At 31.6% G+C, this 26,172-nt stretch overlaps 3 protein-coding genes across 4 annotated transcripts in view; 2 read left to right on the top strand and 1 right to left on the bottom strand.

Annotated features, from left to right (window-relative positions):
• The first annotated feature begins 688 nt into the window (after positions 1-688).
• Positions 689-6,319, top strand: LOC148277029 (uncharacterized). 2 transcript variants are annotated; one of them, XM_088233427.1, is made up of 6 exons: positions 718-1,152; positions 1,626-1,688; positions 1,897-1,986; positions 2,538-2,612; positions 3,733-3,899; positions 6,153-6,319. In XM_088233427.1, exons 1-6 carry the CDS (start codon positions 909-911, stop codon positions 6,165-6,167), a joined length of 654 nt encoding a protein of 217 aa, XP_088089553.1. In that variant the 5' UTR covers positions 718-908; the 3' UTR covers positions 6,168-6,319. The 2 variants fall into 2 exon arrangements, 1 of the variants encoding a protein (XP_088089553.1); XR_015823609.1 differs by lacking the exons at positions 1,626-1,688; positions 6,153-6,319 and having other exon boundaries at positions 689-1,152; positions 3,733-3,927.
• Positions 6,320-6,988: 669 nt separating this feature from the next.
• Positions 6,989-20,868, top strand: LOC148277028 (GDP-fucose protein O-fucosyltransferase 2-like). The gene has a single exon (XM_088233429.1). It carries the CDS (start codon positions 7,204-7,206, stop codon positions 8,443-8,445), a length of 1,242 nt encoding a protein of 413 aa, XP_088089555.1. The 5' UTR covers positions 6,989-7,203; the 3' UTR covers positions 8,446-20,868.
• A 304-nt stretch (positions 20,869-21,172) lies between these two features.
• cyst (rho guanine nucleotide exchange factor 18 cysts) overlaps positions 21,173-26,172 on the bottom strand; it is a 96,802-nt gene continuing 91,802 nt past the window's right edge. Inside the window, exons 25-29 of the mRNA XM_088233428.1 lie at positions 25,890-25,994; positions 24,440-24,732; positions 23,788-23,888; positions 22,254-22,482; positions 21,173-21,217 (exon numbers count right to left, since the gene is read on the bottom strand). Of these exons, the coding sequence (XP_088089554.1) occupies positions 22,299-22,482; positions 23,788-23,888; positions 24,440-24,732; positions 25,890-25,994 (683 nt within the window). The 3' untranslated portion in view covers positions 21,173-21,217; positions 22,254-22,298. The remainder of the gene's footprint in view (positions 21,218-22,253; positions 22,483-23,787; positions 23,889-24,439; positions 24,733-25,889; positions 25,995-26,172) is intronic.

Raw genomic sequence — 26,172 nt, 5'->3', positions numbered from 1 at the left:
CCGATTTCTAATAACTTTGGTTTTTATACAGAGTAATTGAAGTGAATGATGAGCCTAACGCTATTTTGGCAACCAGCTTATTAAAATTATATCTATAGAATTCTGAACAAATATCGACAGCCAACCACGTAGGTAAAAGTGAATAAAATGATAAAAAAAGCATTTTTATTTTGTAATTTTTCCGTTGTAACACAGCCTAGTCGTAAATTACTCAGTTGTAACCACCACGTCTATAATTCTTACTCCGTAATCCAATTTCGTAAGCTCTACAAATGCATTCTGACTTATTTACTTTGCACACACCCTTCAGTAAGTAGTAAACTACGACAGTGGTACTTTATTAATGTTTTTAAAAATGGCTTTTTTATCCAAATTGTTACATTACCTATATTTGCTGAATGTAAACTATACGAGTAGGTAGGCACACAATTTATGCAGACATTTTTTCGAGCATCACAGAGAAGGATGATAAAATTATTGATATTTTTATTATAATAATTATTCAGATCATTGAATAATATGTATTTCGTGGAAACATATAATTTATTGAACGTTCTTACAGTTCTTATGGAACCAGCGGTCAATTAATATAACAGGATAATTCCTGAAAATATGATTATTAATTATTAGAGCAACACCGACTGGATCTAGTAGGTATTGATACTATTGATTAGAGGCTGGATGAAAACAGGCAGTTTTCAGCCAATACAAGACTTTCTAGTCATTCTTCCGATGCCGCACAAGCCACTTGCTAGTAAATCAATACAGTTTGTGGCGCAACTGTCGGCGGCGTGTGCCCAGCCACGCCGTGCCGGCCGGCGTCCTTCTAGACGAACCGCCAATTTATCCGTTTCCATTCGAAATCGCTGTCACACTGCTCTCTGTGTTTTTACACTTTTTTCTTCGAAATGCCGAGTTGTTGCGTACCGAATTGTAATTCTACGAAAAAACTACATCGTTTTCCGAAACGATATCCACATTTATTTAAAGAATGGATCAATCGTGTTCAAAGTCCCAAATTTATGAATTTATCAGATGACGAAATTAATCGACTTTGTTTTGTGTGCATTAAACACTTCAACGCATTCAACTTTAGCCAATACAATGACATCCAGCTTTTATTGTGCTCTGTGCCTACCATTGGATTGCCAGGTAAATTGCATGATATTTCATACATAATTATTTCAAGAATTTGTCTCATGTTGCACGTTTATTTGTCCTGTTTGTCTGCCCTGCAAATTTTTATTGACAATCTTTACAACTCATAGGGAAAGCATACTTTTATTAATCTGGACCCATTTTACAATGAAAGTTATTAGTATTTCTGCAAGAAAAATATATGTACGACTCAGGTTGGCTTTCCACTGTAATTGCACCTTGTTTATCTGTCTTGTGTCTATACAATTGCAAGTCTGCTTTTGGAATGTGGTGTTTGTGATTTGTCTTACAGTTGGTTAATCGGGTTATTATGTATCTACAAAGTTGGCGTAGTGCCTTTTCCTGCAACTTCCGACATTTTTATTTGGTCATTATTTACAAACAATTACCAGGGTGGCATGGTGTGTATACAATTTTAGGGATGTGCTTTTGCAATGTGGTGTTGGTAATTTGTATTATTTTTACAGGGTTTAACAAGTCACCATCCAAAGAAAATAGTTTTCATTATTTACTTGGTGAACAGAGTTCGGGTATGTATTTCTATAATTTTCACATTTCCTTACACCCCTTCTTTCAGACATGTACAATCTCATTTATTATATTGTCGTTATGGTCGTGGCATGGTGTGTTTTCAATTGTATTCGTTCAAGCCTTACTCGATCTTTCAAGGTTTTTCCTGAAGTTCTTGCATTATGTTATCTGGTATGATGTTCATTTTATTTTTATTGTGAATTACAGTAGGCATAGCTGTTACTGAAGAACACCCCTGTGCACTCCCGGAAGGCGTTGCCAGTTGCAGTGGTACGACTTTCATCCAACCTATTTCTGGTTTGTAGTAATATTTTTTTTATTTTTGTAATAAAAATTTACAAACATACATATTTATATATAAGAAAAAGAGAAACATCTTTGTTTCTTTGTTAAAAAGAAAAAAATAATAAACAATACATATAAATTCAGGAGAGTTCAGCGTGTGTAAGAGTTAATGGGAGATTTACATCTTGGTTTGCGATCTCAAAAGGCGTGAAACAGGGATGTGTAATGTCACTATGGTTGTTTAATCTTTACATTTTTCTATTAATTTTATACATTTTCTGCAAATTGAGAAATGCCGTTTTTGTGATCGACCAAGACTACATCGTCTGAGCGTGGGCCGTTCCTTTTTTAATTATTAAAAAGTTTATAGCACATATATATCGTATGACATGACCATGAAAGTGACCCTCTCAGTTGAAACAAATTTCTGACCCATAATTTTCTCCAGCAAATCGGCATATTAAAGCTGTTTGTGTTTTCAAAGAACTTAAAATGTATACATACAGTTACTTGTCCGACTCATTGACACATTGTCACATATTACTAATTAATAATGTTTTTAGATATCAACGCTGATGACATATCAGGCCCACTGCATATTTCTGGTCCGAGTGCACCTCAGCAGAGTACACCAAAAAGTTAGTATCAAATGACATGTATTCAATAATGCATTTTCTCTTGGTTCTTGGACAGAGAGATTTCGTTCTACATAATATCCACAGATACTTTGTTTCTATCATGTTCATGCAGTTTATGAATAATGCTAACGGATGTTTCCATGAAAATGCGACATAAATTTTTCGTCATTAAAACTTCATGAGGTGTTAAAAAACATTAAGTGGTTAAGACGCTTGAATTACGCACGGAAGGTTCCGGGTTCGATTCCCGGAGAGAACACAAAATTATAATATGATTTTTCTGTAATTGATCACTGTAATGGGCCCTCTTGTCCTGCTGTGGTGCAATTTTTATATTATTTATTATCGGGAATCAAAAAAATTACCTAATTGAATTATTGTTTTTATGAAATTTTTCCTTAATCGTTGTTCAATGTACAGTGATATACAGAATACAGATGCATTAGTGTGCAATTTGTACAATCTTTGGGAGTCGTCGTCTTCACAATATATATAATGTTATCCTGAGTTCCTATCTGACCTCTCCAAAATCAGCGTCCCATTCCCTATTACTATTTAAACTCTTTTGTTCCCACCCAATAATAATATATTAAAAAATTTATGTAAATATGTAGCTATAAATGGTATTAAGTTGTAAATAAGTTTTATATTATGTAAAATGTATGTAATATTAAATACTAACATGCTAACTTGTATGTATAGTACTAACACATGTGTAAATATTTAAATAAGTTAATCTCAAACTTGACACTGGCTAGAACACCTCAGTTAGGAGTGAAAAAAGCCAATAAAAAACTAAAGAAGATATACAGAATAAATATTTTTTTACATTATATAGATAAAACACATTGAAAAAGACTCAATTATGACGTTAGTATCCGTTGAATTACCCTAATACTACTCAAATTTATTAAAGATATAAAATACAATGAACTTCAACCAAGAACTTTCATTAACAAACTGCTAGTATTTCTGCTAGAACCAACTGCTAGTATTTCTTTTTGCTTATTTCCAAACAGCATCCCTTTACATTTTATCATTCTTTGCAATAATAGTTAGGCATTCATTATATTATGATGTTGGGACCCTTAATGCATCATTATGAAATATTATATTACAGGACGAAAATATGACCACATCTTGAAGGATGTAAATGAAACCCAATCTCAAAATTTAACACCCAGGAAAAGGAAGCTTTACAAGAAATGTTTGCAGTTTAAAAAGGCTAGAAGAAACATGGAGATGAAGATTAGAAAGATGGAACTCAAATTAAACAAAGAGCGCCATGTATCCTTTAAAAATAAATTAAATAAAATCACATACCGTTTTTTTAAGTCTCAATTGAGGCTTCAGAAACGGACAAAACAGGGCCGTAGATATACAACTAACGATAAGGTTTTTGCATTGTCATTAATGAAGCAGGGCTATAAAAGTTATAAATATATTTCAAGCATATTTTCCTTACCATCCAGAAAACATTGATGACAATGCTAAATAAAATCCCATTTAATCCTGGTACCAATTTGCATATAAACATTTGGAAGAGGTCGCCCAAAATCTTTCTGCTAAAGCTCGAATATGCTCTTTGATGTTTGACGAGATGTCAATTAGTCAGAATTTAATGTACAAAAAACATAAAGATTTTATTGAGGGATTCCAAGACTTGGGTGAAGGAAAACGTACTCCAGCTTTTGCTGATCACGTTTGTGTTTTTATGCTACAGGGTTTATATAATAAATGGAAACAACCATTAGCATTTGTTTTTACAGGAGGACCCATTAAATCTTCAGATTTGGTTGTTATCTTAAAATCAATAATCTCAAATATCTTTCGTAGCAATTTGGAATTAGTTTCAATAATTTGTGACCAAGGTAGCTCAAATGTTGGTGCAATAAATATCCTGAAACAGGAAACCCGTGAATTGTACCTTCGGGGTGGTACTGAATGTAGAGTTCACGGGTTTGAAATTGAAGGCCATGAAATTGTACAAATGTTTGATGTGCCACATCTTTTGAAGGGATTTAGAAATAATATGCTAGTAAAAGATGTACATTTTGTTCAAAATTCTGTATCAAAAATAGCAAAGTGGTCCCATATTGTACAATCATACACATACGATCAAGCAAGAGGGGAAGACTTTTTCCAAATGCACAAATTAACCGATAGTCATATTTTCCCCGACAAACTAAGAAAAATGAAGGTCAAGGTTGCTGCTCAGGTATTCAGCAGGACAGTAGGAACTACCATGAAATCTTTGGCAGATACTGTGGATGATATTGACAATGGGGCATCACAGACTGCTGATCTTATCTTATTTATAAATAAACTTTTCGACAGTTTAAATGGCAGTTCTCTCAATGCTAATAGTATTATTTGTAAATACCGTTGTGGAGTCAGATTAACATCTCCCCACTGGAAATTTTGGCAGGAAGCTATTTCCATCTTAAAATCAGTAAAATTTGTAGATTCCAAAAACCAAAAATATCAGTACCACCTACAGTGCGTAACTGGATTACAACTTTGGAAGCAATATCATATTTGAGTAATAAATTACTTACATGTTATAAATTTACTTTTGTGCTTCCACGTAACCTTAACCAAGACCCCATTGAAAACTTTTTTGGCATGGTAAGAAGTCAGGGTGCACGTAACATAAACCCCTCTAGTTCAAATTTTATAGATGCTTTTAAGTCGCTTCTCATATCAAACTTATCTCATACTCACTCCATTGGAGCAAATTGTGAAAATGATGACGGTGAAATTTTAGATTCATTAAAACTTTTTTAACATCGGACATCGAAGTACAGGAACAATTTCATGTTGATGATCACTCCTTACCAACAAGTTCTTCAAGACAGAAAAGTAGTCAATATGTTGCGGTTTGTAAATATATAGCTGGTTATGTGGCAAAACGGGCTTTATCTAAATTTGGATCTTGTTGTGAATGTAGACTGGATCTTAAATCTGAAACACAGTTACCGGGGCATAGTTTAATAACTTCTAGGGCATGTGGTCCAAATACTTTAATCCACCCAACAATCAAAATCTATAAAGTTTTTAATACCATTGTCAATCACTGCAAAATAATTTACCGACTATTTGCCATAAGTTTCATGTTATGTCGAGTTTGAAGGAAATAGTACTATCTAAATTAAATTCAGCATGTTTATCTTGTCCAGCACATAGAGGCCACCTTTTTGATTTTATTGTTAACTTAGTATTGCAATTATATATTTTTTCTTGGTTTAAACAAATTAACTTTCTATTAACTGGGCGAAAAAAATTAGAGTCTTGCATTGTTGATCCTCTCAAATTACAAGCTAGAAAGTGTTATAATAAAAGACTTAAGAATAAGAAGCGCAGACAATAGAGTAGATACATGCATACCCTTTTCTTCTTACCTACCATATTAGCACTTCATTTCATTACTTAATAAGCTTATAAGTGCTTCCTTCCTGCTTTATTCCTAAGCAGCAGCCTAGAAATGTCAATGTGAAATAAAATAAATTATCCACCATTAATAATGTTCTTTTGTTTCAGAATGGTGATTGTTGATGCCATGGATCTTAATGTGCAGGAAGAAAATATTTTTCATCCAGGAATAGAAGGGATCCAATACTGATCACAATGCTGCACAATTTTTAAATAATACTCAATTGTTATTTTTGATAATCCAATATTAGCATATTAGCACTTCATTTTATTCTTTAGTAACCTTATAAATGCTTCCTTCCTGTTTTATTCCTAAGCAGCAGCCTAGAAATGTCAATGTGAAATAAAATAAATTATCCACCATTAATAATATTCTTTTGTTTCAGAATGGTGATTGCTGATGCCATGTCTCTTAATCTTCACGAAGAAAATATTTTTCATCCAGGAATAGCAGGGATCCAATGCTGATCACAATGCTGCACAATAAATTTTGTTATTTTTGATAATCCAATATACTAACCACACATGTATATAATATTATTTTACGAGTGTCAGTTTTCTTTCTCGATTCTTTCTGACGCATCTAATAGAATCGAGGGATTTATTTTAACAGTAAAATAAAACTATTAAAAATGTTTTTTTAAATTTTTATTTATGTATTCCTATTCCATAATAAATTTAATGTGCAATATCAATATAAAATTGTTTTTTTAAATACAGGACAGAAAAATTAAATTGCGTGCTAATACTTGTATTTAATTAAGCAATTTTGTATTGATATTGTACAATAAATATCAATATACGATGCAACGTAGTGATTTGAATTTACGCGCCATCGTCAAAGCTTCTTGTATGCCACACTAGAGAACGCTGCGATCGACGCCCAAAGTGCTTAGATATAGTACCATAGTTTCCTATCTAAAGATATCTGTAATCTGTGGATGAAAATTTGATTTATTATAACCGAGGGCCGAGGCCATAATCATTGATTAGAGTTAGCAACAGACGACAGCAGTCAAGCGTGTGTTAAATGTCAAAGTGTGTAAAGTTAAAAATAAAACGATTAAAATACTAAAATGTAACGTGAGAGATTGCAGCAGTAAAGGGATCAGTACGTTTTTAAAGAAATGAAGTAAAATTTTATGTTCACAAACTAAAAATGAAGAAATTGAATGATTTCATTGTTATACCATTGATTTTAATATTTTATTTAGGTTTAGTTTCTCCTAGCGAAGTGCAGTCTGAACAAGGAGACTGTGAAAGTAATTCAAATGGTCCATGCAAAGGACCGATCGAAAATAACAGATACATTTTTTATGATATTAATTATTCAGAAGGATTTAATCTGCGTCGCGATGTTTACATGCGAATGGTAATTTTCATTCACAATATTATAACGATTAATAAATATAAAGATTTCAAATTAGTTCTTCCGCCGTGGAATTATTTATACCACTGGCACTCCAGGGACATCGGTTCACAGGGACAAATCCCATGGGGCTTATTTTTTGACATAATATCACTTAAAAGATTTGCACCTGTTGTTGAGACGTACGAATTGTTAACCAAAGAAAAATCACTTACAATTGATAGGCTTTATATGTTGAATCACTTTCCTAACGCATTTGAAGATGGAAATTTCAACGATAAAGTGGAAATACCGAGCTCTTGCCCTTCTTATGATATGTTTTGGGGATACAAAAACATTACTTGTAGAAATCAAGAATGTGTGTATTTTCAAGGCAGTGTATCGCTGTTGAAAAATCTTATAGATTTGCACCCAGAAGATAAATACGTTATGTTCTCGAACGCCGAAGTTTCTCTGCATGAAGATTACGGATCGAAAACATACTGGGACGCACGAAAGAGTATGAGATTTAATATGGATTTGGTAGATATTGCCGAGGATTTTATAGAAAAAGAGCTAAAGTGTTTCAAACCAAAATGTGATAATTATATCAGCGTACATTGGAGAAGGGGTGACTTTGCAAAAAGCAGATATAAGGAAGTACCATCAGTTAACAGTACAGCCGACCAGATCTATAACACTGTAGAAAAATACTACAAATCACTAATCAAACATGTTTTCATCGCTACGGATTCGCAATCTGATGAGTTAGAAAATCTAGTGAATAGATTAGAAACTCATGGATTCATAGTGAAATGGTTTTCTCCTTCCTATGATGTTCGAGCGAGATATAAAGACGGAGGTGTCGCCATTATTGACCAGATAATATGTTCTCACGCAGTTTACTTTATAGGAACTCATGAGAGCACTTTCACATTCCGGATACAGGAAGAAAGAGAAATATTGGGGTTTGAAAGTGACACTACTTTTAATAGACTTTGCCCAGATGTTGGCGCTTGTGAGAGAATGTCTCGTTGGAGTATTGTCAATTGAAATTTTACTCTGTAATTTTGCAGTTATATTTTTCACTTAAAACTTATAATGTGTACTTAGTGAAAGAAATATAAAAAAAACAAGATTTAGTTTGAACAAATTTTTTTGTAATGATATTCTCATTTTCTATGACATAATAGTTGAAAATATTATTTTCTTTCTCTTTAAAGATTGTGAAGGTTTGTTAATGCAAACACTATTTATACAATTGGTGCTTCAATATACATATCAATGGCTCGGCTCAGTTCCATACAGAGATAGCTAGAAATTACTAGTTTTGAGAAATGGCTGCCTAAAGTATTGACACATCTAAATTGATTTGTAACAAATAATGTGTATATTTATTTGAAATATGTACACAATGGTCACTAGTTTTATGATCAATGTTTTTATGCAAATTATCACATTTTAATTTGTTATGGAGGTGAGAAATAGTTAAATTTATTTATATCCATATTAAAACATCTGACTAATAAGAGAAAACCAATAATTTTTAAGAGTTACACCTTTGTAGAATTGAAAATGAGTGTTTTTAAAAATATAATACATAATATACATTAGTCCATAGCATACTAGAATACTGTTCCATAATTTGGGACCCTTCTGAATCGAACCACATCCTTGAAATAGAAAAAGTTCAAAAGCGATATTTGCGATACTTGTATCTTAAAGAATATAATAATCATTCATTCTTGTATCCATCGTTATTTCTAGTAGGGGTGTTGTAATCAACACCCTCGAACCTCGTCGTCAAACTTTTCTTGAGAATCATTTCTATAAGCTGATTTCTGGAAGTATATATAATCCAAATATACTGAAAGAAATCAGTTTGTATGTTCGCAATAATTATACTAGAGCGAGATCTCATGCACTGTTTTATGCACCCAGAAGCCGCACAAATGCAAGTCAGAATTACCCATTAATAGGGCAATTCGCTTGCTGAATACGGCGGCTTCTGCAGATAATATGGCCCTATTTTTCTGTACAAATCGGTAGTTTACCAGCTATCTGCTTTCTATTCATTAACTTCTACCTTATATTTACAGTCTGCATCGTGTGATGAGTTAAACAACCCGTAAAGTAATGCAGAAAATGGTCAAATAAATAAATAATAAACTGAGCTGTCGATGTATATTTTTAAAGAAATATTTGTGTTATTTATTTACCCAAACATTTAAATTTCGGGGCCATTTTCAATGGGTTGTAAATAAGAAAATGAGAATCGGGTTGGTATAGAGTGGGATTTTTACTTTAGATCTTTGATTCGTGAGTCCACAACACTAGCCACGGGACCACAGTCCGATTAATTAAGACTATATAATATTTGTATAACATAAATCTACCAACTTACCTAAACTCCAAACTCTCCAAACTCGCAGGAACATGGCTGACACCATTTTTATGAATAAAACTTTAAATTACACTATAGATTGCCCTAAGATTCCATCGCTTATTAATTTTAGAGTCCCAGTAACGCAGACCAGAAACCAATCTCTATTTAAAATTTCTAAATGTTCCACTAAATATTTTCTAAATTCATTTGTAAACAGAACCTGCAATATGTGTAATCAGAAATTAAATTATATTGATATTAATAACATATCTTTAAGTTCCTTTAAAAATGAAATTTCAACAAAAAAAAAAAGAGTTATGATGTTGCGCCTTGAATCCGCAGCCCATATAATGCAGGTTATGTGCAGTTCTGTATCTGTATTCCTATTTAAAATATATATTCTGTAATAAATGTACACTGTATGGTCAACTATAGTAAAGTTGTATTATATAGTATAATGTGCAACTGTGTGACCAATATTCAAAAGTAGATTTATTTTTAATAATATGTAATACATTAACATTTTTAGTAATATTATACATTGTGTATGATGTTATTTTATATTATGTATAATTTTTATGTGAAAACATTTACAATAACAATATTATGTGAAAGCCTCTAATTGGACTTTATGATATGTATTTATAAAATAATTGTATCTTATAAATTTATAAATTTCCAATGAAATAAAAAAAAAAATTATAAAAAAAAATCTTCAATGTGCCAAAATAGTGTATTTCGCATGTAGTATGTAAGAATGCATTTTAAAATAAAAACAAAATAATTGTTAACCATATTTTTTTATTTATTAACGGACATTGTCCATGTATACAATTTATAAGGTTTAAATATTACAATAAAAGAATAGTTTAAAACATTTTTTTAAAAAGAAAGATGCATTTTCACAAGAATTTTCACTTTCACTTTCACTTTCAATTTTCACTTTCACAAGAAAATATTTTCTAATAAATAATATGTAAAAGAAGAAAAAATATTAAATTACTTTTTCATTTAAGTCAGTAGGTATACGTACAATGCATAATGTTATAGACAATTTCATATACCAGACCAAAACAGAGATTTGATAAATCCTCATGGGTGAGTTAATAATGTAGGGATATTATTGTGATGTCAGCTTCGTGCCTACCATGCAAGAGGTCTCCGGTTTGATTCCCGACATGGTTGAAATGAAACATTTATTTAAAATATGTTTTTACACTAGAATATTTCAAAGTACCTGGACGGGCACATGAAGCGTGAGACTGGACCATCTTACCTTCATGTAATAAAAATTATCTAGATGCGCTCTTATTGGTGTACCAATGTAGTGCCCTATACACTATTAGGTGCAGAAATGAAATAATTATGATGATTATTGTGATTGGTCAGTGTCCTGGCAGATAAAAAATACAGTTCTCAATGTAAAATTTAATCAGATTTTTCATAAAGAAGCTACATTAAGCTAAGTGTTTGTTAATTTGTCCCTACATAAGCAATATAAAATGGCAAGTTTGATACAACATCATCACTCTGCTTCTGCCAAGTACAAAATACTTATTTTTAATGAAAACTTTTACCAATCAAACATCAATATACTCATCACTCTTTTTGACACGACTTTGTCTTATCAGATGACTGCATGCACGACTGCTGTTAAAACAGTTATTAGCATAACATGCAAAAGTATAGTGGGTACTCTAAGCTTCATAATAATATTTTTATTTCCCTTTCTGCTTAGTTATCAAAATATAAAAATCATGAAAATATCCAAAAAAATTAAACGCCGGTATATTTTTTCATGATACACCAAAGATGCCGCATTCTACATTAAATCGGGTGAATGAAATAACCGGTGGTCATATGTTAATCATATTCTGTAAAGGGAAAATAGTATTCTTTTCAAAAAGAATATTATTAAATATTGATATTTTTTTAATAAACAAAAATGAAGATATGCAGTTATTGCAAAACAATGGGAAAAAATAATGTTTATTGATTATTTGAAAATTTCAGTTTTAATAATTTAATTTATTTCCAGTCATTAGAATATTTTCATTTCGATATAACGCTCTTAGCTAAAACTCTAAAACTAAGCCATGAGTTGCAGGTGTTCTAGACAAAGATGGCTGATGTCTAGCATGCCTTAAGCTCGTGGTGTGCACGTGGGCGGAGATCCAGTCTCGTTGAACAGATGTAGACACTAAATTATTTTGATTACATTTCCTTTGGAGTGAATTCCTGTTGTCCTTTCAAATGATATTTATTACAAGTTTTAAATATATTTGACTAAAATCAAAGTAATTCAATTGAGGAAAATTATATATACGAGGTTTGATAAAAAAATATGCGTAATTTGTGTATGTACATTTAAAAAAATATTTTTTTATTCCCAAATATTAATATTGTCCCCTAAGTAATCAACCATGGGATATACAGGGTGTTCATTAAACCCTGTCACATCCGAAACCACGATGATCAGTATGAGCAAGAAGACATATTGGCACATTAAAATAATTTTTTAGAATGAATAAGATTTAAAAAAAAATAAATATAAAAAAAGCAAATGGTTGTTTACTTCTGCAGGAGTGAAACGTGGAGGGGGAAGGGGAGAGTATGTGCCGCACTCCCCTCACTTCTCCCCTGCAGAAGTAAGCAACCATTTGTTTATTAAAATATTTTATTTAAAAAAAATTCTTTGTTCTAAATATTTTTTTAAATATGCTAATATGTCTTCTTGCCCATACTGATCATCATGGTTTCGGATGTGACAGGGTTTAAAGAACACCCTGTATAATACAGTTGTGCCAGTGTTTTTTTCAATCCTCAAAACATTTCTGGAATGCACTTTTTGGTATGGCCTTAGTTATCTCCTCTATGGCCGTGAAATGTCGTCCTTTCACAAGAAAAAAGAACAAGAAAAAGAGGCAGAGGACCGAGTTCGGTGCATAAGAGTGGCTGGAACAACAATGCGGTCTTGTTTTTTTTGACAAAATTCGCATACAAGCTCTGGAATAATCTAGAAAATTTGCTGATTACGCCAAAATGCATCTTACTAGTTTGTCTGTCAAAAACTAACTATGCATTCATTTGACCGAAAATTTACTGATTAATTATAAACACGCGTACTAATTTAGGGAAAAAAACATAGGTATTTAAATTAAAATATTCCGTGTATTTTTTTTATCAAATTTTGTATAATAAGATAAGAACACATGTTTCATGAACTCTGCTTATTTATTATCAGTTTGAGACCCAGTGTTTATGAAAAATAAATAGTGAATAATTTCTTATGTGTAAATACCGTTTATAATATATTCGCTGAAACTGATTCCGGTCTAAATTCATTCACAACACTCCATAAATCCACAGCTGCGGCGATTATAAATTTTATTTTAGGGTTTGAAATAACAAAACAATTTGACATATTTTTTTAAAGAAGTATATGTATTATAAGATTTTAACAGTTTGTAGCTTAGATACAATAAAGTATTCACTACTTCTACAAACATACTTCAAGAATGAAAATGAGTACGCACATGCACTATTGTCATTGTTTCCTTTCAAAGAGGTGTTAAACAGTATTTATTTATATTTAAAATTGCTACACATACAAAATTATACAGTCAACAAAGAAACGCAACAACTTTGCAAAATAGTTCAAATCAGTTCTTTATTAAAAAGTTTAAGGAATTATTATAATACGCCATTGCATTTAACTAAGAAAATCTGAACTGATTTATGGAATTTAAATAAAATAATTACTAAGGATTTTTACACAAATGTTTATTGTTTTAAAAGATGTGCATCGAATAATAATGGAATGTTATCAGTCAGAAGTAAATTTTGAATTGATAAAAGATAAAAACAAATATTTGTTTGAAAATCACAATATTTAAAACCCATTAAAAGTATTTTTTAAAATCTATGATTTGTTTACTATTTCAGGTTTTGATTTTCAGTTTGTTACGAGAATGATAATAGGTTGTGTATTTGTTGTATTTAGTATAAATGCGAAGCTCGAGTTGTAATACATATAATGTGATGAGGTAATTATCGAAGACACAGACATTAATATTATGTGAAAATATTGCAAAACAGAGGTTTAGAAAAACAGAGACAAAATGATGATCGAGGAAACAAAAGTGAACATTTATTTTTATAATATTCAAATAAATAATTTAAAATTTGAAATATTTAGAATACATTAATTAAATCTATGTCTATAAGTACTTCTTATTACTCTGTATACATTTATTACTTTTGTATATTGATAAAACTTAATAAAAAATATTTTTCAAACTGGAAATTCAAATTTACGTAAGTCAAGTCTGACACTAAACTAGATTTATTTACACTTTAATATTTAATTTATTGAAATACACGTATTCACAACAATAATGAATAACAATATAACATTTTTGTATAATATATATTTATGGAACAATAATAAATAAAAAATACTCGAATTTTTCAGCTACTTCGAATGTCAATTAGTTTCTAAAGCTGAAATGAGGTGATTCAACTTCAGTAGAGAAACTCAATCTATCGGTAGAATAAGATACTCAAAATGTCTACTAAATTTGGCTTCAAGTGTTAATATTTAAAATGTTAGAAAATAGACAGATATCAGTAAGATTGTCCTCGGACAGATAGTCCTATGTACACGTGATGTATCTACGAGGAATGCAAGGAAAGGAGTATGTTAAACTTTACCGAAGGCACCGCACAACTATCTTAACACCGCTCATCCTAAATTTATTCCCTCTTATTTTCGCAAAACTGATCAAAATGAAAATTTTGTGGATTTCCACCGCTATTGAAGGACATTATTTACCACTCCTAGATAAGAACACTTTCATTTTTTGTTTCCTTGAAAATAAAATGTTTTTAATTTGGGAAACAGAAATGCAATTATATCTCATATATTCAAATACTTTGATTTGTTGTAAAAGTATCTCGTGTGAGAAAACAGGACAATTTATTAAAAATAATATAAATTTTTCACAATTACCAATTTCTTTATTAAAGGTGTCAGGTAATTTTGAATTTATAATACAGAATAAAGCGAGCATATTTTAATCCCTTGTAGTTTTACGTCAATTTGTAGCCATCCAGCCAAAAAAATCTAACAATATATTTACATTTGGATTTCTCAAATTGAAAATAAAACATTTGTCCTTTTTAGAATTTTCATGAAGTTTGTCGATCTTTTTATTTTGACAGCCATAATATTGCAGATTTAGCAATGTTAAAGGCTTGATAAAAAGATTGTACGTTTGTACAAGCCACTGAAAGGAGAATTATAAAATTGGTGCTACTAGGAGAGTGTGGGACATGTAAGCAACATTTCATGAAACATTGTAGTATAGCTTATGCATTAAGAGAAATAACCTTATATTAGAGTAACAATTTATTATTGGTATTAACAAGTGACTTAAGTTAATATAAAAATACTTATCAGCCAGTATATGTAACAAGTGTCTATACATATATCTCCATACTCCAATACAAATCTATGGTTTTAAAATAAGAAATTCTACAAGTCCTTAAAAAAATACCATAAATATTGTATTTACCACTCGGTTCATTAAATGCAAATCGTAGGATCAAACAGCGTGCTAGGATTCTTCATTATTATTAGATCCGTAAGTTTGGCTATCCAAATAAATAACTATCGGAGGATTTCATAAATTAAACAGAGTTATTTGAAAAAGAAGTAGGCATTATGTGCAGAGGATTACAACAAACAAACCATCACGCCGTTTCGGGGTAGGCAGAGGATAGAATGCCATATCAATCTGTCTTTGCCTACATACCTCGCTTATACATTCATACACCTACTCATGCATGCACGCCGACTACTCCAACTTTTCACACATCCATAATCAAGCATTTGTTGGATTTGGTCATGCCATGTCTTACTCTGTCTTTCCTGTTTTCTGCAACCATCAACATTCGCACCATAAATATTTTAAAGCCGTTCTTTCGCTGTCCATTCGCTCCAATTTGATAAATTTTATTTTTTTCCCAGAACTGTAAAATTAAATTAAGTGAGGACTGATTAATAATGAAGTAAATACTGCAACATTACATGTATGTAAAATGACAAATTTATCTAAAAAATAAACCGGGCCAAAAGAAAAACATCTATTTGGACAGCCAAGTTTAAAAAAGTTACTATATACAAAATATTAAATGTTTTATTCTTAAAGATATTAGTTTTATAGAGGTTCTAAATCATATATGCATATAAAATATTTTAGATTAATAAAAAAAAAACACAAATTAATAAAAGCACAGCTCAATTTTTAAATTTACATAGATTGCTTTTCAGTAAAGATATTAAGATTGCATGTTAAGATTGCATCTTATTGGCACTTTTGTCTTGAGATTTCTTGTGAACAATTTTGAAATAATTATGTACATTAATTATAAATAATTTTAAAAAAACAGAAATAAACGATGGAGAAAATGACGAAATTAAAATTGAGATCATTTGCAATATTAAGTACTGGAAACAATTAAAAAATATTTTTACTTAATAAGTGGATCGATAAAATAAATAAATGCAAAAACGAGGAAAACAAATGCGCAATAAATGATGACAAATCATTAGATTTTTAATAAAATCCTTCGAATAAAAAACGATCATGATTTTAAAATGAAGGCAGTTGTTGAAAACTTGGGTTAGGATTTTAAAGGCCTGTTAAAATTTAAATCACACGACAATTAGGATTCAACTACCAGTACCCTACGCACCATTAAGAGTCGGATAAAGGCAAGACGTGTGTCATATAATTAAATTGATAATTTAAAACATGAGAAAAAAGAACTGCAGAAAGGTATGAATGTTGTAAAAAAGTATTTTGACACAGGCATTGAAATATTTATGAGAAATGTGAAGGAAAATTACTTTTAAACTGGGATATGGAAATTGATCGCAGGTTTTTCACATGTTGTGTTGAATACTTGCGTTTTGATACTGGTTAGTAAAAATAGTAAGTTTCCGCTTCGATTACAAGCTCCTCTGGTGAGAAATGTAAAAGTACGAGTATTTAAAATACAAATAAATATTTGTCAATTTCAAATCCTAATAATTTAAGTTGTTATTCTATATGTTAATTTGTTTATGATAGCAGATTTGAGTACCGACCTAATTTTTAACAACCATTAAGATCTTAACTAAATTGCGCATAATGCGTAGATCGGTGTACTTAGAATTTATACATTATTTGTAACATTATTAAGACATTCTACTAACAATTTGGCAACATTAGAACGATGTCACGTTTTGTCAAGTCTTCACATCGAAACAAATAGATATACATTTCTGGGCTAATCCAATCTTACTCACTTTTATATCTGATCCCAATGTTTGCGAAGGAAATAACTTAAGTAATATTAATTAGGATTTTGTACTTTGACAAATGAGACTACATTATTGTGGAAGGTATTGCCTTCTATTTAAATACATTTTCTAAATGTCACTAAATACATGTAATAAACAACAGTCTTTTCCCATTTGAATTCTACGAGAAATAAATCACACTTCAGATTTGACAACTGCTTCATATTTATAGCTTTTTTAACAAGAGTTATTGCAAATAATACATGCTCAGTAGCTTGCCCATCATACACATCTGAGGACTCGAGTCTCCCTGGCGGTGCCTACATACGAAGAAAAAAAATTCATTACCAAACAAGAAAGTTACTCGAAAGGGCTCTCTGTAAATCTAGTAACTTTGGCATCTTTGAACAGAAAAATGACAATCCAAGAGTACATAATATGTACTTCATCGGATTGAGGAAAAGAATGAAGTAAATTCTTCATTGACTGAGATGATACTGATCATCGATTCACCAAAACGATTACAGAACCTCTTGAAATTAATTTTGGAAGCCACATGCATTTACAAAATTCAACACTCGTAACCGACCTATCGTTGCCGAGCGTTACTGAGAAACATCTGTTTGTCTGGCTTCGATTTTGTAAGAGATAAGATTATCTCAATTTAAATCTTCATTTGCATAGAGTATACTCTACCCGTTTCTCGTAGGTTTGGCAGTGTACTCTGGCATAGTAGGATGTGTTAAGAACATTCTTGAGGTTTTGTTACCTTTGATACGTATTGGAAAACTGCATGGATCACTTCAACTCTTGCTGAAAGAACTATATTTTAAATCAGACAGCCACTGCTTTAAAAAAATCTAAGTACAAATACATACATATGCGGGTATTAGAAGAAAACTAAGAAATTTCCATTGAAGGACTTACTGAGATATTTGCAAAAAACTTTGAAAAAGGAATTGTGAGATTTCTAATTATGCTTCACTAACTCAATGGAGAATGCTTAGTTTGGGCTGTCAAGTAGTACAGGTGAAATCTGTTTTTGCAAGATTTAGAGACGGTTTTAAATAATGCTATTATTTAGGTAGGTAGGTTTTTCTGTATAGTTTATTTTGGCATCAATAACTAATTTTCTGTTTTTGGTGGAGATTTCGAAGTTTGCTTCTAATACCCTAATACATACTACGTTCGATTACATTTTTAAAATTAAATACTTATACAAACAAAAAACATTACTATCTTCAAAATGACTCCGAATTTATTGCTTTTATTTAAAACACTATGCAGATCTAATTTAAATTATAAGAAATACATATAAATAAAAATATTTCAATACAAAAATAAATGACTTGTTTGAAATGAAACTGATATTATTTATTGAAACGACATATACTTTGTTATAAAACCACTTGTTTTCGAGTTTTCGAAACTAGTAGTGGTTCAAAATGAACTTACAAAAAAGTCTAGATCACATAGAAAATTATGTATTACATCAATGGAAGTGCCTTTGCAGAGAAATTGCATGATTTAATACCTGTTTACTTAAAAAGCAAAAATAATAATCTAATATTGTTTGTACTTCAAATTTAAGAGCAGAAATTTGTATATTTCTTAAACACATTTACAAATTTTCAATAATTATTGTACTATAACACGATAATAAATAAATTTTCATTTAATTTTTAAACTACACAATGATTCTTATGAAAGTTACTTGTAGTTGTGATAGAAAAATAATTTTCATTAATCAATATGGAATAAATAGAATTTGTAACGGATACGCTAATTTTGTGCATTTTTTTATACGTAATAGAATTTGAAATTTTAACATTTTTATTGTTTTTGTATGAGGTAAGAAATTTTGATTCCCATTGTTAGGTATATTTAAAACGTTACAAAAAATTAAAATATTTCATAAAATGAACATTCGACTTTGGTACAATAAATACTTAAAATTCTTTGTTACATAATTATTACACGATGGAATGTGTTCTTAGAAAAAGAAAACACAAAAAAAATCTTTCGAGTTTTTTCGTTATTTAATTAAGTTTTTTATAGTCAACACGTAGGTATAATAAATTATAAAATGAATATAAATTAGATGTTCCGATACATAATTGATTATAAAATGTATTTAGAAATTATGATTTCGTACATGGATAAATTATAAATATTACAAATAAAACACACCAGAAAATAATAATGACACAACTCGAAAAGTGACATTCTTTATGTCAAGATGACAAATTTGATATACATTTTGTATAGGAGTATTAGACATATCGATGATAAAAGGCTATGCGACTGATGCACCACTATAGCTGAAATTGATTTATATAATACACCTAACTTGTTTTCTCAGAATTTCAGGCTACGTTGCGTAAGCCAACATCCACGGATATAGGATGGAAATTTTTGCATTTATATCAGGGCTGTCCGAGCTTATATTTGTAGACCCGCAACATATTTTTGATCTACCGCAAATACGAAATTTTTCTTTTACAAAATTTATTTCATAAAAGATTATTTTATTTTAATGATATCCCAAATAAATTAATGAAATATTTATTCATATTATGGCAACAAGTTTTCTGTTACTATTATTATGGGAATTGGTGGACTGTGTATTTCTTTCTTCGAACTAACGAATCTTGGCTTGAAAATGGGGTCCATGATGGGCAGTACCTATCTTTGTGAAAAGTGCGCATTCAACTAGGAATTTAAAAAAATCTAAATATAGATCATCAGTCTCAGATAAGTCACTTACACACACACTGCGTCTGGCAACAACTAAAATAAAAAGCCCTGTAAATGCCTAGACTTCCATATTCCCTTATTTAAGGTATACTCCATCCCTGTTGTAATTTTTTAATCCTTAAAGATTAATAAGTATTTGTTTCTGCGACCCTCAAATCTATTTATTTATTCGGATCGACCCGGGATCGTATCTGGTTTGGACAGCCCTGATTTGTATCAAAAACCATCTTGTGATATTCGTAAAATCAACGGATTTACATCATACAAAATTGGATTTATTTTTATAAATTGTTATTTGGGTTTACATTAGAATATGTTTTTTGTATTTATCCTACACAACCTTATCACGTTGGCAGTAATGCCGGCTATAGCCGTTCAATTGTGCCTCTCATTTAGGAGATAACCGCTATAGCCAAAGGACATCGGTAGTGAAAAGACAGCTACAGTATAAGTGAAACTGAAGTAATTATAAGGTAGGAGATATTGAGGAGTACTCCATAAAAAACAGTCAGGAACAAAAGTGTTCCAGTATGTTAGTCAAATAATATTTATTTCAATCTAACAACTACCGTCTAATTGGAAGTGAAATACACCGAAACCTCTCTTTACACAGTGTCGAAATAATATGATTGAAAAAATAATTGAACACTAATTTAAATACGGTCCAATCGGAAGTGAAATATCCCAGAAAATAAGAAAGTTACGATATGTGTCTGTATGAAATAATCCCATGAGTAGAAGTGTCCTTGAAAGTCTTATAGTCTTGCCTAAATTGTTTTGGAATTGTTTAAAAATAAATAAAATTTTAATAAAATTAATTTAAATTTTATTAATATGGCAAAATTTTAATAATGGCGCATCAGTTATTTATCATTTTTATCACCAACATTATCTATTAAGATTTATGTATTTACATTTTGAAATGAAGAACACCATAGGATTAAATAAACCGAGTTATAGCTACATTTGATTTTAAGAAGTTTAAGTTGTGTCATTTTTATTATTCGTGTGTGATAGTACATCGAAATTTAACAATTTAAAAATATTTTTTAACAGTGTACTGTAACGTGCTTGCAGTACAATAGTACATTGTCAAATTGAAATAAATCAATGATAATTATTAAATCTCCATATCGAAACGCTTCTCTCAAGACACATGGTATAATTTGTTTAGAAATAGCATTCTAAGTTTTGGTCTCTTCATTTCTCAGCTCATTTCAATCCACAACACAAATGCTGGGCAGCTAGAGTCTTTTTTTCATATATTTCCTAAGGGATTTGCTTTCTAATTTGCGGGGCAGTGATTACAGCGACGGGAAGGGGCGTTATTTATCCTGAAAAGTAAAAATAGGTTAGAAATTATTTTTAATAATGATCTATTAAATGTTTGCGAAAAATCAGTTGAGTGTTTGAAACTTGTGAAAAATCGGTTGCTGGAATGTGGAAAGGGAGCATTGAGAAAAATTGCTTAACATGTTTTCTCATTTAGGAAATGACGGCTATAGCTGTCAGTCCAAAAGACGTTAGTAGCAAAATGATGCCTGTAGCCTACGTCATACTGTGTCCCTATAAATAATAGTCACCGATAAAAGTGTCACAGTATGTTAGTCAAATAAGATTTACTTCAATCCAATAAACTGCGGTCCAATCGGGAGTGAAATATAATAAAGTTATGATATGTGTCCATATTAGTATAACTAATGAAATAAAAATATCCATGAACGTGTTAAACATGTTTATAAATAAGAAAGTTAGCACAATTTTAGAGAAATTGCATGTTTCAAAAGAATTTCATAGATATAAAAAGTCAAAATAATAGACGTGTATGAAAGGATGCGCGAGTAAAGGGGAAGTGACGGGTGTAAGATGTAATATTATGTAAACTAAACATGATATATGTAATTATATAGTATGGATCATAGATAACATGAACATACTATTATTAGTCTCGACAGGCAAATCATTTATGCCTGTATAAAAAATGTATGTATTTTGCCTAGTTAGGCAGAAAGTATTTATTTCAGAGAAATCTATTCACCCTGTAAAAAGGTTCTTCAGACAAAATTGATTACTGTTTTTGTGTAAATATAATCAATTTCATAATAAGAATACCAGTCTCAAAAGTGATGAAACTGGTGTCTGGTTATTTAAAATTTGTGTATTTAAGTATCACTTGTCTTTATTTAAATTCTACATTACATTGAAATAATATCACAATAAGAAATGTGTTTAAAAAAAAAGGTAGGTAGTAGATTGTGAACTATTTTCATGTAGCAAATAAACATTATTATAATAATTAGAGAGCCGCAATTTAATTAAAACTTTAGATACTATATATTTTTTTATTTTTCTGCTTAGAATAAGACATACCTTTGTCTTGATCAGGTCACTGAAGAAAGCTTTGAAGGATGAGCGTCAGAAGAATATGATTTCCTCTTCCTTCTGATGAGGAGGCCGGTTCTCGTCCGTCACCTGATTGGTGGATGCCGCGGTGGCCTGAGATTGACTGATGAGAGTGGGAGAGAGGTTGACAGCTTGTATCGGAGAATCCGGACTTCGTACTCTGAAGCGTTCGGGTAACTTTGGATAAGTATTGGTTCTAAAAAATCAAATGTTAAATAAAATTCAATAAAATTTGAAATATAATCGAATCTTTTTACACAGTTGCTGGACTTAATTATCATCATCGAACCCTTATCTGCTCACATTGGTGCATAGGGCACTGCATTGTTAAATGAAACGCAATGCATCTTGGTCATTTGTTACAGGAAGGTAAGGTAATCAGTCTGACGCTTCAGGTGGCTAGTCCAAGGACAATGAAATACTGAAGTGTAAAACCAGTTGTAAAAACAAATATTGAAAAGAAAAAAAATAGATATGTTTTGTGTAAACCATCTCAGGGATTAAAGGAGGACCTGAGAGCATCAATCGAGTCGAAAACACTTGCCCAGGATTCTGATTTCATTACACACTCTTAATCAACAATCACCAGTAAATTGCTCTTCTTGAATTAATTTACCTACAAGGAAACATCTGAAAATAATTGTCAATTTTTATGCTTCTCTTGGACTATTTGGTTTGATCAACAATATTCTGAGTGTGAATATGAGCAAAGTGATCATCTTAACTAGCAACTTAGAGAGGTCATAAGCTGTGTAAATGTCCGGGTTTAAATAGTCTCTTCTCATAAATGTTCTTCACTTAACACTTCCCTTACTGTGCCAAAAAAATCCTCGCATTACAGTACTGTATAGTCATTACACATGCAAAATTGAGAGATTTTAAATTGGAAAAATAGAATATTCATAGCCAATCGCTTAAATTTTTTATAGTTGAAGTCAAATGTGAAAATATTAAAAATATAATCGCTGAAAACATGAAAACCCATTTGCTCACAGAGCGAGCAAACGATCTACCCTAAGTGGAGTTCCAAGAGGCGTTTTGTGGCAGTGGTACAGGCTAGCCTGTGTCACACGTGAAATCGTCTCTCTCACTCGCGAGTATAATATCTAGCATCGAGAGTGAGACGTAAAGAGCGTTTGAGAAAATTGCGTATTCGGTACTCTTTTACTACATTTTCGCGACTATGTGATTGTATAGATCTATAGATTATTTAACTCCAATTTCTGATAAAATGCTTTTTCTGTGGCAAATAAGTATTTATTATTTAACAATGAATTATTTTACGTCCCTGCCAGGAGTCGAACCCGGGAGCTCAAGAATGGTGGGTGAACGCGCCAACCTCTACACAACGAGGTGGTCTTATCGAAGTTTGATTTCCTTTTTCAGGATTTTAACCCGAGAGTAGCTATCGTGAGTAAAAAGTTCATGGAAATTTCTCAGAATTGTTTTCATTATCCGCCCGGATATATAGAAACATTTTAAAAGCCATTTCAATACATACCTGGTAGCTTTGTTAGAGGAATTGGTAGGCGTTCCTGCCGCAGTGAATCCCATCATAGCCGGACTGCTGCCTGTTCGACTATGTGAACTTACTGGAGATTGCTGGAAAAACAAAATTCAAAACTTTCATATGAAGTAAAAAAACATGGACACCGAGAAAAAAGGAAAGGCATGTAGGAAGAGAAGGGACTCTATAGAAACTAAAATAATAAGATTCTAAAAGGCCATTTACACGTGGACAATATAATATTGTCTTGTCCCAGGACTTGATTATTGTCTACGTGCAATTTGTGGGACAGGACATTGTCACGGAGATAGATGGGCAGGCTATCTCTGCAGAACAATGATTACCCCCCCATGTTAAACATGTCAAATTTCATGCCAAAAAAAGAGTCTGCTGGTTACTGCAAACCTTTTTTTTTAATCTGCAGCTTGGCTGGTATTCCAAACGCTCTCGAGGCCGTATTATCTCGAGTTACACGAGAAAAACTGTTTTTTCGTGCCACAAGTGGTTCAGAATAGCACCCCTGAAGCACATAGGATTCTTGTGGCGACTTACGGTGACCATGCTCTGTTGATGACCCTGATGATGGATACTGTAACACGATAGTAAGCCAGAAAAATTCATTGTGTTTGTAGTTGATAATACTCACATCATTGTCGACCAATCTCTGGTACCCCTGATTGGCCCCCTGCCTTCTGTCCCCAGCGCCCTGCTGCCCGACAGGATTCCCCTGGCTCAGACGCAGCGGCAGCAGCTGGTTTCCGAGGCCGGAGGCCGCCGCTGGGCTGGGGCTGCCGCTGCTCAGCTTGGAGGCCAGTTTGAGCGGCAGCTGCTGCTTGATGGAGAGGTTCTGGGCGGTGACGATCTTCTGCTGGTTCTGGGCGCTGATGAGGTTTATTGGAAGTGGCTGTTGCTTGCCACCCGCCGAAGAAGCAGTTTGGTCTGGAAATTTAATCATTATTATTGGACAACCCGAAAAAAGTAAATAAAAATAAATTCAATGATTAAGGGATGCTTAGGGTTATTGGGCGCTAGCTATTCAACTAAGAATAACAATAATCTAGTTTTGAATTCAGTCTAATCATCAAATTTGTGGAGGGGTTAATAAAATACTACAATAAAGGATTAACACTTTGAGCACCGGCTGAATACACATAGAATTTAGTCTGTGCCCGGCCCATTTTTGTAAAATTTCATGCTTTGTGAAGGGTTTCTTAAAAGTGTCATTATTATGAAAATACTGGGTTAAATCAATTCAAACTTCTCATATTTATTTAAAATAATTAAAAAGTCATTTTTGTATGATAGTTTTGCCAACATTGGCCTTTATGGAGAGCCACATTGCGAATTGCAATATTCGCACATATACAGCGCCTCACTCCTTTTTTTTGTGCTTCGTATCCCGGAGCCGTGTAAACACGTAATTATAATAACCATGCGTTGTGTCCTGGTCGCGTGTTTTCATGCGGTTTACTTGCAGCGAAAAAGTACAAATAAAAGTCACTAGATGTCAATAAAATGCACTTTTTTAGACAGCTGGTAAACCACGTGAAAACATGGGAGCGGGACACAACATATGGTTATATAATCACGTGTTTACACGGCTCCGGGATATAAAGTGTTAATAAAAAAGCAAATGCAAAACTATAATATTGTTATTCATAGTTAAATAGCTGGCGCCCAACAACTCATAATCATCGCTTCTTTGACTTAATAATTTATCGTTTAATCATAAATTTTTAATGAAATGTTTTAGCAAATAATACATTTCCTTTAAATCAAAATTAATTCTAGTCATATAAATTTATATCTATATTTACATATATTTTTTTTAATATTTAAAAATATTGTAAATGCAGTGAAGTTAAACATTCGATTTGAGATGAGATCATAGTTTCAATCCAATGGTGAGGTTTTTTTTATATTCTTATATGGGAGTTGCATTACTTTTTATCTCACTTATATTGTACGTTGATATTTCACTTTAAAGGGATAGTCATTTATTTGTTTACTCCAAATAACATACATACTTCTAAATAATATACTACAACACAAATTATGATAAGGCTTAAGATTATAAACAAATTACTAAACCTTACTTTTCCACTTGGAATCTTTCCTTTTGTGAGTATCGGTCGGGGACGTCTCACTCAGGGGAGACGATACTGCACTGCCTCCTCCGGAGTTCTCTTCTTGGGTAGCCACTGTCAAATAACAAGAGCGTTTACATCACAGGTACAGGATTATACACAATGAAATATACCAGAATATTTTATACGCGAGTAAAGTTACAAGCCTTTTACATACAACATTCAGACTCCAGTGGCGGTTTTGCTACTAAATTTCTAATGAAACTACAATATATTTTGTACTCCAATCTCT

The sequence above is a fragment of the Micrasema longulum genome, unplaced genomic scaffold (genome assembly GCF_059751315.1).
Source record: "Micrasema longulum isolate JH-2025_06_02 unplaced genomic scaffold, ASM5975131v1 h1tg001102l, whole genome shotgun sequence".
NCBI lineage: Eukaryota > Metazoa > Arthropoda > Insecta > Trichoptera > Brachycentridae > Micrasema > Micrasema longulum.
Note: the sequence above shows the minus strand (reverse complement) of the source record. Positions and strands in the feature narration are given on the sequence as shown.